At 33.9% G+C, this 15,702-nt stretch overlaps 1 protein-coding gene and 1 long non-coding RNA gene across 12 annotated transcripts in view; both read right to left on the minus strand.

Moving 5' to 3' along the window:
* Uchl5 (ubiquitin C-terminal hydrolase L5) overlaps positions 1-15,702 on the minus strand; it is a 43,838-nt gene that overhangs the window by 23,150 nt on the left and 4,986 nt on the right. For 9 of the 11 annotated variants that reach the window (XR_013426450.1, XR_013426449.1, XM_078022509.1 and 6 more), the window contains exons 2-3: positions 12,618-12,681; positions 10,552-10,657 (exon numbers count right to left, since the gene is read on the minus strand). The exons of 1 other annotated variant lie outside the window; for it this stretch is intronic. Coding sequence is in view for 7 of the 10 variants with exons in the window: in XM_078022509.1 (XP_077878635.1) it covers positions 10,552-10,657; positions 12,618-12,681 (170 nt within the window). In the remaining 3 variants the exon portion in view is untranslated. The remainder of the gene's footprint in view (positions 1-10,551; positions 10,658-12,617; positions 12,682-15,702) is intronic. One more of the 11 variants, XM_078022510.1, reaches the window with a different exon arrangement.
* Positions 2,710-10,392, minus strand: LOC144367154 (uncharacterized). The gene is made up of 2 exons (XR_013426451.1): positions 5,422-10,392; positions 2,710-4,833 (listed from the first exon to the last, which is right to left on the minus strand). It is a non-coding gene; the product is annotated as an uncharacterized LOC144367154 (long non-coding RNA).

Genomic DNA, 15,702 nt, shown 5'->3' on the forward strand with positions numbered 1-15,702 from the left:
AGCAAGTAGCTGGCTGATTAGGGAAGCAAAGGCAGGCAGATCCCTTGAGCCCAGGAGTTTGAACACCTGGGCAACATAGCAAGACCCCATCTCAAAATAACAAAACTTTTTAAAAAGTAGAGATAAATGTGCTGCTCATCACCAAAAAAAAAAAAAAAAGAGGAACAATAAAACCAAAAGAGTTAAAGAAGAAATCATTTTACAATAGAGTATCAGATAAGGTTTCCCTATAAGTGAAATTTTAACAGGGCTTTGAAAACTTGGACCCAGAGAACAGAGAATGAAATTTGTTCTATGAAATAAAGAGTTTAAACAAAGAAACAAAATAAGAGGATATATTTAAGAGGTAAAGAGCATACTGATTTACAGTAAATCACTGACCTTGAGGATTACTATAAGAGTAAAAAGTTTTACTAGGGAAATAAAAATTAATATTGCTTCAGAAAGACTCAGGTTTATAGGAATGATTGAAGGGAACTGAAACCAGTCATCTGGTGATAATGACAGTATGAAGTAACTAGTTAAAGGTGGAAAATTAATAAAGTATAAATCACTTTCACACCAATATGCAAATAAAAATCCAGAAGAAACCATTTTGAAAACTTATGCAGAAATGGAGAAAATCCAACAAAAAGTATCCTAATTCAAACTAACAAAAAAAGATAGAAACAGCCTGAATGGTCCTTTATTAAAGTGAAACAATGGTTTAAAAAAAAAAAAAAAAAAAAACCTCTCAAACAGAAAACAACCTCAGATGATTTTACACACCAATTTTGCCAAAATTTAAAGAAACAGATCATTTTACACACACACTTTATAACTTTAAAAGAGGAAAATCCATCTCATTTCATGAAGACAGCATGAACCTAAAAAAGACAAAGTCATCACAAAAAGAAAAACTGAGGCACATTTCATTAATAATATTGATTTTAAAAGCCTGAAACAAAATACTATTTAATCCAACAGCATATAAAAAGAAACCACACCATGACTTAATGGAGCTATTGGATGACTTAATATTAGAAAAAATCATAAATGTAATTAACTGAAGTAACCTACCAAAAAGGAAATAAACAAAATCATTTAGAGGCAGAAAAAGCCTTTGAAAAAATTTAATATCCTTTCATAATAGACATTTGCTATTTAATAAGAGAACTCTGTTACACAAGAATATATCTTTAAACAATTTCCTTATCTTAAAAAATTACATTAAAAAAAGCTGTAGTAAATATCCTAAATGGGTAAATAGTAAAAGTATTCCCTTTTAAAGTCACAAATGATTTTACAGGAAATCTCAGCCAGCCAGGCAATAAGACATAATAATAATAATAATAGTAATAGTAATTAGATCCAAAAGAATTATAAAAAAAAAAAAAACTGGGGTTATTTGAAGATGATATGGTCATTTAGTTAGAAACACTCCATTCCCCCCCAAAAAAATCCAACAAATTATTACAGAAAATAGGAAAGTTTTAGCAGAATGGCTAGATATATTAATACATAAAAGTGAACTGCATTTCTTAATACCAGTACAAATACTAGGAAAAAGTAACTGAAAATGAGATATTTACATCTATAATAAGATATCAAGAAATGAAGAATAAGCTGGGCATGGTGGTGCATGCCTTTAATCCCAGTGACTCAGGAAACTGGAGAAAGAGGATTGTTGAGTTCAAAGCCAGCCTCAGCAAAAGCGAGACACATCTCTAAATAAAATGTAACAGGGCTGGGGATGTGGCTCAGTGGCCAAGTGCCCCTGAGTTCAATCCCCAGTACTGAAAAAGAAATGAAGACTAAATCTAACAAAAGATCTATATCTACAGAAATGTCACCTGACATTTTAAAATTCTAAATATAAAGAAATAGGAACCGATTATGTTCAGAAATGTATACATTCTCCATATATATATATATATATTCAGTGCTACTACTGTCAAAATTGTAACACGATTTTTCATACAACTTGGTAAGATTATAAAATTTCCACAAAAAGCATAGGACTAAGACATCAGAGTTATTTCTGGAAAAAACAAGAAAAACGACCCATTACATATCATAACTTCAGAAGTCCAGACAATATTTAAGTACCATCATAAAGTTAACTGAGTAGTAAAAATTAAAAAGGCCCAAGGATGTCATGTATTGGAATATATTGTGCTGGTGAAAGTATAAACTGAAGAAATACTGAGAAAACATTTTGATACTGCCTCCTAAAGTTGTACATTTACCTGTCAGATGAAGTAGTAATTCTACTTCCAGAAGTACTGAAGGGCAAACTTGCATAAATAGAATAGGAAATGTACTAAAAAGTTTATAGCCCCACATAATTCACAGTAACACAAATGGAAAACCTAAATGGCAATCAACATCTACAGAAAAGCAAACAAACTGTATGATGTCCATGCAATTGATATTATGAACTATCATGATAAACAACTTATGCATAATTTTTTTTTGTATATGTGTGTGTGTGTGTGTGTGTGTGGTACTGGGGATTGAACCCAGAGATGCTCTACAATTGAGCTATGTCCCCAGCCCTTTTTATTTTTCATTTTGACACAGGCTCTTTTTAAGTTGCTCAAATTGCCCTCCAACTTTTGATCTTCCTGCCTCAGCCAACTGAGCCAATGGGATTATAGGCATGTACCACTGTGCCCAGCTACGCATGAAATTTAATAACATGATATTAAATGACAAAAAAAATGTATATAGAGGGTGATACTTTTTATTGAGTAAAATTGTATATATACACACATCTTTTTAGGATAAAAATATACCCAGTGGCTCGGAAGGCTGAGGCAGGAAGATTGGGAGTTCAAAAGCAGCCTCAGCAAAAGCAAGGCACTAAGCAACTCATTAAGACCCTGCCTTGGGCTGGGGATGTGGCTCAGTGGTAGCGCGCTCGCCTGGCATGCATGCGGCCCGGGTTCCATCCTCAGCACCACATACAAACAAAGATGTTGTGTTCGCCGAAAACTGAAAAATAAAATATTAAAATTCTCTCTCTCTCTCTCTCTCCCTCTCTCTTTAAAAAAACAACAACAAAAAAAGACCTTGCCTCTAAATAAAACACAAAATAGGGCTGGGAATGTGGCTCAGTGGCCAAGTGCTCAGTGGCCAAGTTCAATCCCCAGTACCTCTCCCCCCCAAAAAAGATAAAAATATATATGTATACATACATACACATATATACATGAAGAAAAGCACAGAAATGATAAGCAGAATCAATGTGACAGTTATACCAGATAGAAGGAGGGAAGGTAAAGGTTATGTTGAACAAAGGGTAGGAAAGGAAGAAAAACAGATGAAGTTTACAGTGGGTGGTGAGTTCTTAGGCACTTACTACATTTCTTAAAATACATAACTATATAACAAAATAAATAAATGGAATCCATGAATTGACCAATCATTAAGTGTGTATCATCTCTCAGGAATTATCATAACTTCATTCTTTGTACTTTAACAGTAAACTTTTTTAAGGAAAAAAGAAAAACACAGGCATCACCATTGATATGACTTCCTCCTTTATTCTCATGCAATCCATTACACATTAAAGGTGCTACCTATACCTACTAAAAATTACTGCTTTCCTATCTGTTCACATATTTTCACATGGATTTCTGCAAAAGCTTCTTGGTAATATCTACTTTTAAATTCTGTACCATTTCTCTTTTTTTGGTACTGGGGATTGTATCCAAGGGTGCTTTGCCATTGAGCAATATTTCTAGGCCTTTTAATTTTTTATTTTGAGATAAAGCCTACCTAAATTGCTTAAGGTCTTGCTAAATTGTTCATGCTGGCTTGAACTTGTGGTCCTCTTACCTTATCCTCCCAAATCACTGGGATTACAGGTGCGTGCTACTGCAACCCAGCTCCATATCACTTCTCAAATGCATTCCCAATTCTGCAAGATCTCTTTTAATGAGAATCTGATATCATCCTTCCAAATATACTTCAATAACCTATTACTCATAAAATACACACAAAAGTCTAATCAACTTAAAATATCTTCCATGGTCTGACCTGTCTGCATGTACAGGCTAACAGTTGTTCTCCCATATCTATCTTCTCCTCACAAAAGATTAGACTACCACATTTTACCTAGGCCCATGGCCACATAGAATGAAGACAAATTCCCTAGTCTCCTTTACAGTTTAACTCAAGTTATTGAGTTTTAGACAAAGAGAAGAAAGCTTGTGACCCAGGTAAATTCTAGAAAAGGTCCATAAAAGAAACAAAGTGTACAAATGTCCCCTTCTTGTCGTCTGAAATATGGAAATGAGAGGACAGACGAAGTAATAGCAATCATCTTAGACCATTAAGAAACCTCTAGAATAGAAGACATACACAAAGGAACAAAATTAAAAAACCTGCAACCTTGATGGCTTTGGACATGAAAGGGGGAGGGAGACTATTTGTTATAAACAATTGTTTCTCTAAACCTAACTGTATTTAAACCTAATATACTGTGTATTCACCTTCATATCTCAGGACATCTCCCCTTTGCTCTCTATCTCCAGCAATACTGGCTTCCCTCTACTATCTTTTATTCATCTCACTTCCATGTGCTATAAAGCTATTATTAACCTGGAATGATCCTCAACCTCTCTTCCTAGTTAATACCTACTTAACCTTTATATATCAGCACCTGTCACTTACTCAGAGAGACATTCTTAAGACTTCCCTGACAACATCAAACCCCATTTTTATGTGTGTAACAAAGAACTTAATCTCACCTAAAGAGAAGTATGGCTACTTGGCCCAGGAAGCCCTTGAAAAGTCTCGCCCAAGAAAATGTCTTTGTTTACCTAGGGGCTTTGGTCCACACTGAATCTAAAAAGGAGAATGTGAGTGGAAGCTTTGGGTCAGCATTATCAGTTCAATCTCCTGTGGAGCTAAAGACTGAGCTCAGCCACATGGGTAACCGACCACACCTACATGACTCAGGCCCAGTAAGTATAACTATTGAGAACCAGTTCCTGTTCCCTGGATGCAATAATCTGCATACTGTCACACAAAGCATTGCCAAGAAAGTATCATCTGTGACAATACTAGAAGACAGCTGGAAGCTCCACACATGGAACTCTCTTCTAGGTTCTTCCCTATGTGTATCTTCCCTGATTTTATTTATCTATTTTTGATACTGGGGATTGAACAGGGTGGGGGGGGGCTTAACAACTGAGCCACATCCCCAGCCTTTTTTTACTTTTATTTTGAGACAGTCTCACTAAGTTGCTTGGGGCCATACTAAATTGCTGAGGCTGGCCTCAAACTTGCAATCCTGAGCCTCAGCCTTCCAAATTGCTGGGATTACAGCATATGCCACTGTGCCTGGCTTCCCTGATTTTAATCTGTATCTTTTTTCTGTAATAACCCTTCAGTGTGGGAATGGGGATGTGGCTCAAGTGGTAACGTGCTCACCTGGCATGCGTGAGGCACTGGGTTCGATCCTCAGCACCACATAAAAATAAAGATATAAAAAACAAAAAAAATGCCCTACAAATGTAAAATAAGTTAAAAAAGAAAAAAAAAAAACTTCAGTGTAACAACTTTCAGGGATGTCTGTGAGCCTTTCTAGCAGATTATAGAACCTGAGGACTATCTTGTGAACTCCTCACATTGCAATTGCTATCAAGAGTGAGTGGGACACCAAACTCAATAGCTGGTGACCAAGTGAGGATTTTTAGATTAATCACAAATTTTGTAATACTACTTTCATTTCACTCCATGTAGTACATATGACCACTGAAATTTTGCATTTAATTTATTAATTCCAATCTCCTGTACTATACTCTAAACACCTCTGAGGGCAGGCATCATGACAGCTTTTCATTCTTCAAGCACCTAGCACAATATCTGCCATATTTTAAGTGCTAATCATTCTTTTCTGAAAGAAAAAACAAGAAAGTCAGACACTGAAGCATGATTTTAAGCAAGTAAAGCATGCCTTAGTTTTTTCATTAGTGAAACAGTAATAAGAATGCAATGTTTTACATACAAGTGTTACCAAAATGTCATTTTTGGATCCTTATATACAATCTGCAATTACTAGGATATAATTTCTTTTCTGGATATAAATAGAGACACACAGAGAGAGAGAGTGAGAGAGAGAGAGAGAGAGACACACACACTGACTGTTGGTGTTTGTTTTTTGGATTTTTTGTTTTTTTTAAGCAGGCAGGCAGTTCTGGGGATTGAACCAAGGTTCTCTCACGTGCAAGGCAAGCACACTACCACTAAGCTATAAGACCAGCCCTTGATATTTCATTAATCAATGATATACACACATATACTTCCAATTACAGTAGATGACTAGCATAAGAAGGCCAATGTTACCTCTCTAAAGGATATAACTCCATCTATAAATAGCAACACTATACATTTAATCTGTATAATCTTATCACAAGTAAAAATGATTTTAATTCTTTTTTTTTTTCCATCTGAAAATACTCCTAAGAGTCTAAACAGAATTGGAAGCTACTGAAGACTAAAATCAAGAATTATATATTTTGGACTGGGGCTGAAGCTCAGTGGTAGAGCACTTAGCTCACATGTGTGAGGCACTGCATCCTCAGCATCATATAAAAATAAATACATAAAAAGATATTGTGTCCATTTTCAACTAAAATTATAAAAAAAGAATTATATATTTAGATAATGTGCATACAAGTCTCCTAGCTTAGGCTTATAAGAGTCATATACTAAGAAAACTGACATTATTGGAGAATTAGTGATCTATCAGTTTAATAAAAACTGCTAGCAATAATATAATACAAAATTGATATTATTAGGGAATCACTAATTTGACATCTTAATAAAGACAGCTAAAATATAATACACATAAAATATTAAATTACAGTAAAATAGAAATGGAACACAGAAATAGAAAACTGTCAAGTGACTCCAGAAATTATAAATTCAAACTCTAGTATAGTATCATTTCTTTTTCTTTACAGTTTTTCATACACCTTAAAAATACCTAGGCCTTTATAAATCAGACATCTTTAGTGTCTTGCTATTAGTGACTTCCAGAGTCCTTTGTAACAGTCTTAGAGATGAATAGTTCAGTCTATATTTTTTGGATATCTACTATGTACCAGAAACTATATTTAAAAATAAAACCCCTACTCTCAGGTTTATAGTCTGTGTGGAAGAAATACAATTAAATACACAGACACATAAAAAATATGTAAGACTTGAAGAGTAGTTTTTTGTAGAACAGGAATTATAAGTACTTCTTTTTTAACTCACATGTCCTAAAATGCTTAAATTTTATATAATAGATACATATAATATATATTCCACTTATTGATCAAATGAGTCAAACTATTAAAAAATGGCTAGTAGAGACGTAAGGTACTACAAGGATATTCACTTTCACAACTTCATTTCTGTAATATAAGTACTGCTATCTGGGGAAAAAAATGACAAGAATACAAACAGTAATGACTACTAAAGAACATTTTCACACTATTGGTCAGACTGTACATTAGTACAACCACTATGGAAATCAGTATGTAGGTTCCTCAAAAGACTAGGCATGGAAGGAATCACCATATGACCCAGCTATATCACAATATTTATCCTAAAAAATTAAAGTCATCATTTTATAGTAATACATGAATACTCATGTTTATAACAGCACAATTCAGATTAGTCAAAAAAGCAGCATAGGAGTCCATCAATGGATGAGTACATAAAGAGAATGTGGTGTATATATACACATTTTTATATGGAGTTTTATTCAGCCATAAGGAAAAATGAATTTTGTCATTTGCAAGAAAATAGATGGAACTTGAGACCATTATGTTAAGCAAAAAAAGTTCAATTTGGAAGGTCATATATTTTCTCTCATATGTGGAAGTTAGAGAGGAACAAGTAAAAGAAAGGTGGGGAAGCTGACCTCATGAAAATCAAAAGGAACCAGGAAAAGGGAAGGAAAAGAGGAAATACTGGGGAAGGACATTAGCCAAATTATATTTTTATATCGTGTGCATGTACAAATATGTAACAACAAATCCATTAATGTACAACTATAATGCACAAATAAAAATATAGAAAAATAAATAAAACCCTAAAAAATGGTACTTTCCTAAATCATAATAATAAAACCATATTTTCTTTAAAGTAAGAGAAAATTCTAGTTTTTCTAAAAATATTCAATTTAGAAAGTCAAAGGAAAATGCAAAGAAGCAATAAGAGAAAAAGGAAAACATATTACCAAGTAGAAAAGCAAAGACTTGACCTATAAGTTAGCAATAAGAACAAGCATTTTTGTTTTTCCACCTTTCTAAAAGTTAATCGTGGATGGGTGTGGTGGCACATGCCTGTAATCCCAGTGACTTGGGAGGTTGTGGCAGCAGGATCGTAAGTTCAAAGCCAGCCTCAGCAATGGTGAGGCACTAAGCAACTAAGTGAGACCCTGTCTCTAAATAAAATACAAAAAAGGGCTGGGGATTTGGCTCAGTGGCCAAGTACCCCTGAGTTCAATCCCCCATACCAAAAAAAAAAGGTTAATTTTAATTACACTAAGCAATTTTGGGGATCTCTTAAATATAAGTGCAATTTTAAAACAAATGCAATCATATTTAGCTTGAATTTTAAACAATAATCAAATTAATCAAACTAATTTATGAAAGTAATCATTCCCTTTTTCAGCTTCTCTAAATGATAAGCCAGATGATATTCAGGCATTCAGCAAAGTGAATTAAACTCAATTTCTGATCATTGTATAAACTAGAACAATAATTATTAAAGTGTAGTCCATGGATCTCTAGGAATACCTAAGACCTTTCTTTTTTAATGGGTTTGTAAGTTCAAAGAAAATGAATTGTTTCCATAACAATCCTAAGAGAGTTTTTATCTTTTTTCCTATTTTTCCATCTTCACAGATGGCACAAAAGCAATGGTGTGAAAGTGCTAGTATTTTAGCACAAATCTAAATGTTGTATTAAATGTTTCATTGACACATATAGTTCAAAAAAAAATCAAATGATACAAAGATCCAGTTTTATCAAAAAATATCTTTGATTCAAAAGCAGTGAAAGTTATTTGTATTAAATTTTGACCTTAGAGTACAATTTTTTAATATACCGTGTAATGAAATAGGAAATAAAAAAAAAAGAACTGCTATGTATCAAGATATGTTTGTTATTTCAAGAAAAGGCACTTGTATGATAGTTTGTTATCAGTTAAGTTGGCACCTTTTTTTTGGAACACCATTTTTATTTGACATAATACTTTTGTGTGTGTGTGTGTGTGTGTGTGTGTGTGTGTGTGTGTGTGTGGTGCTGGGGATTGAACCCAGGGCCTTGTGTATGCAAGGCAAGCACTCTACCAAATGAGCTATATCCCCAGCCCTAATATTTTATTTTACTTATTTATTTTTATGTGGTGCTGAAAGTTGAACCCAGTGTGTTGCACATGCCAGGCAAGCACTCTACACTGAGCTACAACCCCAGCCCAACACCATTTTTGTTTGATAGAACAAATGGAAGACAAATATGGTTTTCAGATAAGGCATTTGGCAAATATTTTCTTAAAACTTAGTGAAAATGAACCAATGATTTTTGAAGAAAACTCCCGATACTTGTTACTGACAAAATTTGCACTTTCAAGTAAAAATAAGAATTTTGTAAAATTTGGGACCAACATTGTGAGCTCAAAAATTTCCTGATATTACTTAATGACTTTTCCAAGGATACAGACAGAGACATTAACAAATGTCATTCACTGCTATTGTCAAATCATATCAAAAGTCCACACTTAGAAGAGGTATAAAAATCAGGAAATTTTCCAAAAACCAACCCATGATGTTTCAAAATCATTCAAGATCAAAAAATCCACTTGAGGGCTGGGGATGTGGCTCAAGCAGTAGCGCGCTCGCCTGGCATTCGTGCGGCCCGGGTTCGATCCTCAGCACCACATACAAACAAAGATGTTGTGTCCGCCGAAAACAAAATAAATATTAAAAAATTCTCTCTCTCTCCTCTCTCTTTAGAAAAAAAAAAAAATCCACTTGAAGGACAAAATAATCCAAAGCATATTAGCATAACAAAGGACAAATTTCACACCAAAACTTATTTTTAAGGGTTCTATTAAGCCAGACATTAAAGAGATTTGGAAATATTTTCAACAATCTTCTCACCAACTTTTCTGTTTTGTTAAATATTTTGGGTGGGGAATATAGCTTAGTGATAGAATGTTAACCTAGCATATGCAAGGTCCAAGATTCAATCCCTAGCACCACAAAAAAAAAAAAAAAAAAGTTATTTATATGAGCATGTAATGACTTTATCACAGTTATTTTAAAATGAATTGACAAATATTTTAAGTGTTTCAGTTTTAATGTCTAATATGGGTAAATAATGACAGACAATCCCACTTAAAAAAAAAAAAAAAAAAAAAAAAAAAAACCTCTTTGGGGCAATAATTTTTAGGTATGCAAAGGAGCCCTGAGACAAAAAGTTTGAGGATTGCTACACAAGAAGCACACAGACAAACCAGACTCCCTTGGTTCTTGAAACCTTTCAGAGTATCAAAGAACCATACCTGCTTTGCAAAAAATATTGTGTCAAGTCTGGAATCCTGAACAACAGAGCCTGCTGGTTCTTCTCCTGGCTGCCACTTGAAAAGAAAAATTAAGCCATGAACTGGCCTACAAAATAAAAAAATAAATTAGTGACACCAAACTCTGACTCTTTTATAAAACTGTTAACATGTTAAATTATAATCAGCTATTTAACAAATACAAAGCTAATTAAGTAAACTATTAAGTAAATGAGAAATTTTTAAGATTGCTACTGCCATTCATAGCTTTGAATGTTGCCTCAGAGCCTAATAAAACTAAAACTTACATAGGATAACACAGAATTATAATAAAAGGTTTATTCTCAAACCTATGGACTATTCACTGATACTTTATATCAATTCATTTAAAAATAGAAAATTAAGAACATAGCAAACTAAAAGCTATTAAACTTGACTGAATTCTAACATATATGAATAAAGTTGCTACAGAATGTTTACAGATGAACAGCTGATAGCACATATATTAAGAAGTCACCTACATTATTAGATTCACAGACAAACCTACTACAGTACGAATGGCTGCCATCATCTAAATACATAATGAAGTCATTCACATTCCTAACAGAATCATTGATGAGCACAAAACATTAAATCACCACTTTAGGATTTTCTCCACTTTTTCACAGTGGCATTCTCCTCATCAAAAATCTTTCCCCATTTTAAAGAGAATTAAAATGATGCATCTTTAGTTAATCTTCCCTGATCTCAGTCACAACCGATCTCTTATATCATCTAAAATGGTTGCTATTTTTGTGGATAAGAGTAAGGTAGGTAGGAGAAGAAAACCATCTCCTTCTTACTATTAAAAACAGTAGCCATATCCCTAAGTCCCCACTTTCCTTTTTAAAAGTCTCTTCCTTGTCCCCATTTCAAGAGTTTAAGAACCCTATTAGTAAAGAAAACTCCTGGGCTGCGGTTGTGGCTCAGTGGTAGAATGCTTCCCTAGCATGTGTGAGGCACTGAGTTCGATCCTTAGCACCACACATAAATAAAATGAATAAAAATAAAGGTCCATCAATGTCTAAAAAAAATTTGAAAAAAAAAAAAGAAAGAAAACTCCTGTGGTCTTCCATTTGCAGATACAGGGTCAATGATTGAGGGTACCAAGGTAAAGGGTAAGGACAGGCTCCAAGAGGAACTCTAATCACAGAGATTGGGTAAGGGGAAAATTCTTTCTGGCATCTATACTGAAACCTTGAACTTTAAGTTTCCCAAGAAAAAAGATGACAATGTATAGGCAAATTCTGAATTACAACTAATGTACATTATCTATTAAGTATGCTTTTGTATAATGACCTATTAGTCATGCTTTTATGATAAATTATTCCATGTTCTAACACTACAATCTACAAGTGAATTTTGTGAAAAACCTAGCAATCAGTACTTCATAGATACAGAATTATAATCTTGGGACTGAATCCCTTAAAAATGACTCTGTATGAGCCTCGAGTTCTATAAAACTAGAATAATACCTATCTCACAGGATTGAAAAGACTTAAAGGAGATAATGTAGTCAGCCTAGGGTAATTCAAATAAAATACATGGACAAATCTTAGTAACCTCAAAAGATTTAAGTATAGAAACATTACTTTTTTTTCTTTTTGTTTTTGTACTGGGGATTGAACCCAGAAGTACTTTACCAGTGAAGGACATGCCCAGCTCTTTTTAACTTTTTTTTTTTTTTAACTTTTTGGGGTTTTTTGGTGGTGCTAGGGATAGAACCCAGGGCCTTGTGCATGCAGGCAAGCACTCTATCAACTGCACTATATTCCCAGCCCAAGCCCCTTTTATTGTGAGACAGGGTCTTGCTATTTTGTTTTGTTTGTTATGATAATAGGGACTAAATCCAGGAGCACTCTACCACGGACAGACATACCCAGCTCTTTTAATTTTGAGACAGGGTCTCACTAAGTTGTCCAGGTGGGCCTCAAATTTGCAATCCTACTGCCTCAGCTTCCCAAGCTGTTGGGATTACAGGCACGTGTTACCATGCCTGGCTCATTTAACACAACTAAAACTTTACTTACTTTAATTTTTCAAAATTTTCAGGCTCTAAACTCCATATTTCTTCTACTTGGGCTCCTCGGCAACCTGAAATAAGAAATTATTTTGTTTAGAAAACAAAATAACTCATTTCTCCTTCATCATTAAATATTAACTAAAAGAAAGGTATACTTGAGTTCAATAGGACATGGACAAATTAAAATGGTAAAACGTGATATATTAATTAAAATGATAAAATAGAAATATTATATATTTTTAAAAGTTTCAAGAGTTTAATTTTCATTACATCAGCACCCTACAACTGTTCCTTCTATCTCTCAATCTTTGGCTCTTCTTCATCAGTTAAGTCCCCCCTTCTGTCTTTAGCCCTTCCTCCCTACCAAACTGTACACTTTTTCCTTCTGGCAAAGTAAATAGCTACCACTTAAATGACTTTCAAACCACACCTATAGTTCTGATCTTTTTCCTAAACTCCAATTATATACTTTCAACTACTTCAAAGTCACTCCCACCCCTGTTCAAACATACATTTCTTCTAGGACAATGATTTTCAACCAGGGTGATTTTGACCCCCAGAGAACATCTAGCAATGCCTACAGAGATTTTTTTTTTTTTTTCACTATTGTCATGGGGCAGAGAATGGGGGGAGATCACTACTGGCATCTAGTGGGTAGAGATGAGAAATGCCTATAAACATATTGCATTGTACAGGAAAGCTCTGACAAAATTATCTGGCTGCATATCCCAGCTACTGGGGAGGCTGAGGCAGGCTGAGGGAGGAAGATGGCTTAAGCCCAGCTTGGGCAATATAGCAAGACCCGGTCTCATTAAAAAATAAAATAAAATAATAATAATAATAATAAAAGAATTATTTGACCCAAAATGTAAATAGTGCCAATCAAAGTTGAGAAATACTACTGTAGCAGCAAGTATCAGAGTAATCATGTATAAACACTTGAGTCTTCAAATTGCTAGACTGAATTATTTCTGCTTCGTTTACCAGGTATGTGATTATTTAACTTCTCCATTTCCCATACTCACAGATTTGCTGTGAGGAATAAATGACAGAAAGCATGAGATATATTTAACATAGTGCCTAGTATAGTCTAATATTAGCTAGCATAATTATCACAATACAGAAAAACAACTCTATTTACCAGTATCTCCTATGTGTAAAGTGTGTTAATATGTTTTCTCTAATCTTTGAAAGGCCAGACTCCCCTCTCTCCTTTGGAAAGAAACCTCTTTGAATACTTGTATACTTCTGGGGCAAGTTAGTGACCTGAGTTTATTCTGTGGAAAGGCAAGAATTTAATGAATGATGCTTTGGGGATGTAAAGTGGTTTGCTTAAATTCACTATGGCTAGCATATGCCAGGAAACTAATCAAAACCCTTATAAAAATCTGGGCACTTTGTACTATTTCAGATTATTTTCAACTGAGAGCTGGAGAAGCCTTTAAACCACCTATTTAAAAAAATAGCTAAAAAAATTGTTAGGCCAACCAACAATGTAACTTTGGGCATCCCTGATTATGTGCTTCAGTTAACTCTGTTCGACAAATATTTATTAAGTATTCACTCTAGTATTAAATAAGTATGTACTAGAAAAGTTACTACATAGATTATAGTGGAAAAGAACTGGAAGAAATCTAGATGTGTACCAACAGATTGAGAGTGATAGATATTCACATATAATCAAGTGGGAGGGGGGAATCTCATAAACTTGAATTTCTGTACAAGTATCAATGAGGGAAGAGGACACTGTGCAATTATTAACACTGGTTACTGCAATCAGAAATCGATTGTAAAAAGAAAGACCAAACATTAAAACACTGTATATTATTATCATAACACAATAAAAAAGAATCAAAGTACTCCAAAATATTCTACACAAGTGGAATTTCAAATTGTGACAATGCTTAAATAATCTCATGTCAAACAAATAAGTGTAAGGAAAACACAGTACTCAAATGTTAGCATCTACCTCCTTACACATATATTTAATACCTAATATAGCATGGAAATAGAATAAGCAATGATTTCAGAGATCTGAGTCCTAATCCCAGCACTGCCCTAAAATTCTTAACCTTGAGCAAAAACATATTTTTTTCCTCAATACACATATAAAACAAGGATATTATACCTGCTTCATCTAATATACAAAATTCTTGTGAGGTATTAAGGTTATAAAACACTAAACACAGCAACTTAATGCAAACCCCCTAATATTATATATTAAATAAAAAGTTAGGGAGGAGAGGAAGTTTTTTGTTTTTTTGGTTTTTTAAAGTTAGTGAAATATTGGCATTTACCAAACATCTTTGGTGTGCCAAGCACAATACTAGGCCATGGCAAGGACAAAAGTTAATAAATTACTGTCAACAATACTTAAAAACCTCACAAATCTAGTAAACAAGGACAATACAGCATGCATATATTAGATATGAAAGGTACACAGGGCATAGTCTAGAAGTTCAGAGGTAGAATGAGCATTACTATAAGCACTGATTTTAAAAAAACTTTCATTATATAAACTGGGTCTTAAATAGGATGATTTATGTTTTGTCAGTATTCCAAAGTAAAAGGGGTTAGTGAATTAAAATGGTACAAGTTTTGAAATATTTATATACTGAATAACACATCTGTATGATGATACTGGTGGGTCTAATAAACAGTTCTAAAACTAGTTTCAAAAATAGTTTCCTTGGACTGGGGTTGTAGCTCTGTGGTAGAGCACTTGCCTAGCATGAGTGAGGCACTGGGTCAATTCTCAACAACATATATAAGTAAATAAAATAAGGGTCCATCGACAACTAAAAACATATTTTTTAAAAAAGTTTTCTTAAAAATAAATCTGGAGGGCTGGGGTTGTGGCTCAGTAGTAAAGCACTTGCCTAGCTCATGTGAAGCACTGGGTTCAATCCTCAGCACTACATGAAAAAATAAACAAATACAATTTTAAAAATTAAAAATGAGTCTAGAAGCTTCTTCACAAAGAAAATATTGGGGGGGGGCAGGAAGCTCTCCCAAACTGTCACCAGAGCCTTAAATTTAATCAACTGCTAGGTATGCTATCTTCCAACAGTTTTGATAATTTTTGATCCCCC

Source organism: Ictidomys tridecemlineatus, chromosome 10 (assembly GCF_052094955.1).
Source record: "Ictidomys tridecemlineatus isolate mIctTri1 chromosome 10, mIctTri1.hap1, whole genome shotgun sequence".
NCBI classification, from domain to species: Eukaryota; Metazoa; Chordata; class Mammalia; order Rodentia; family Sciuridae; genus Ictidomys; species Ictidomys tridecemlineatus.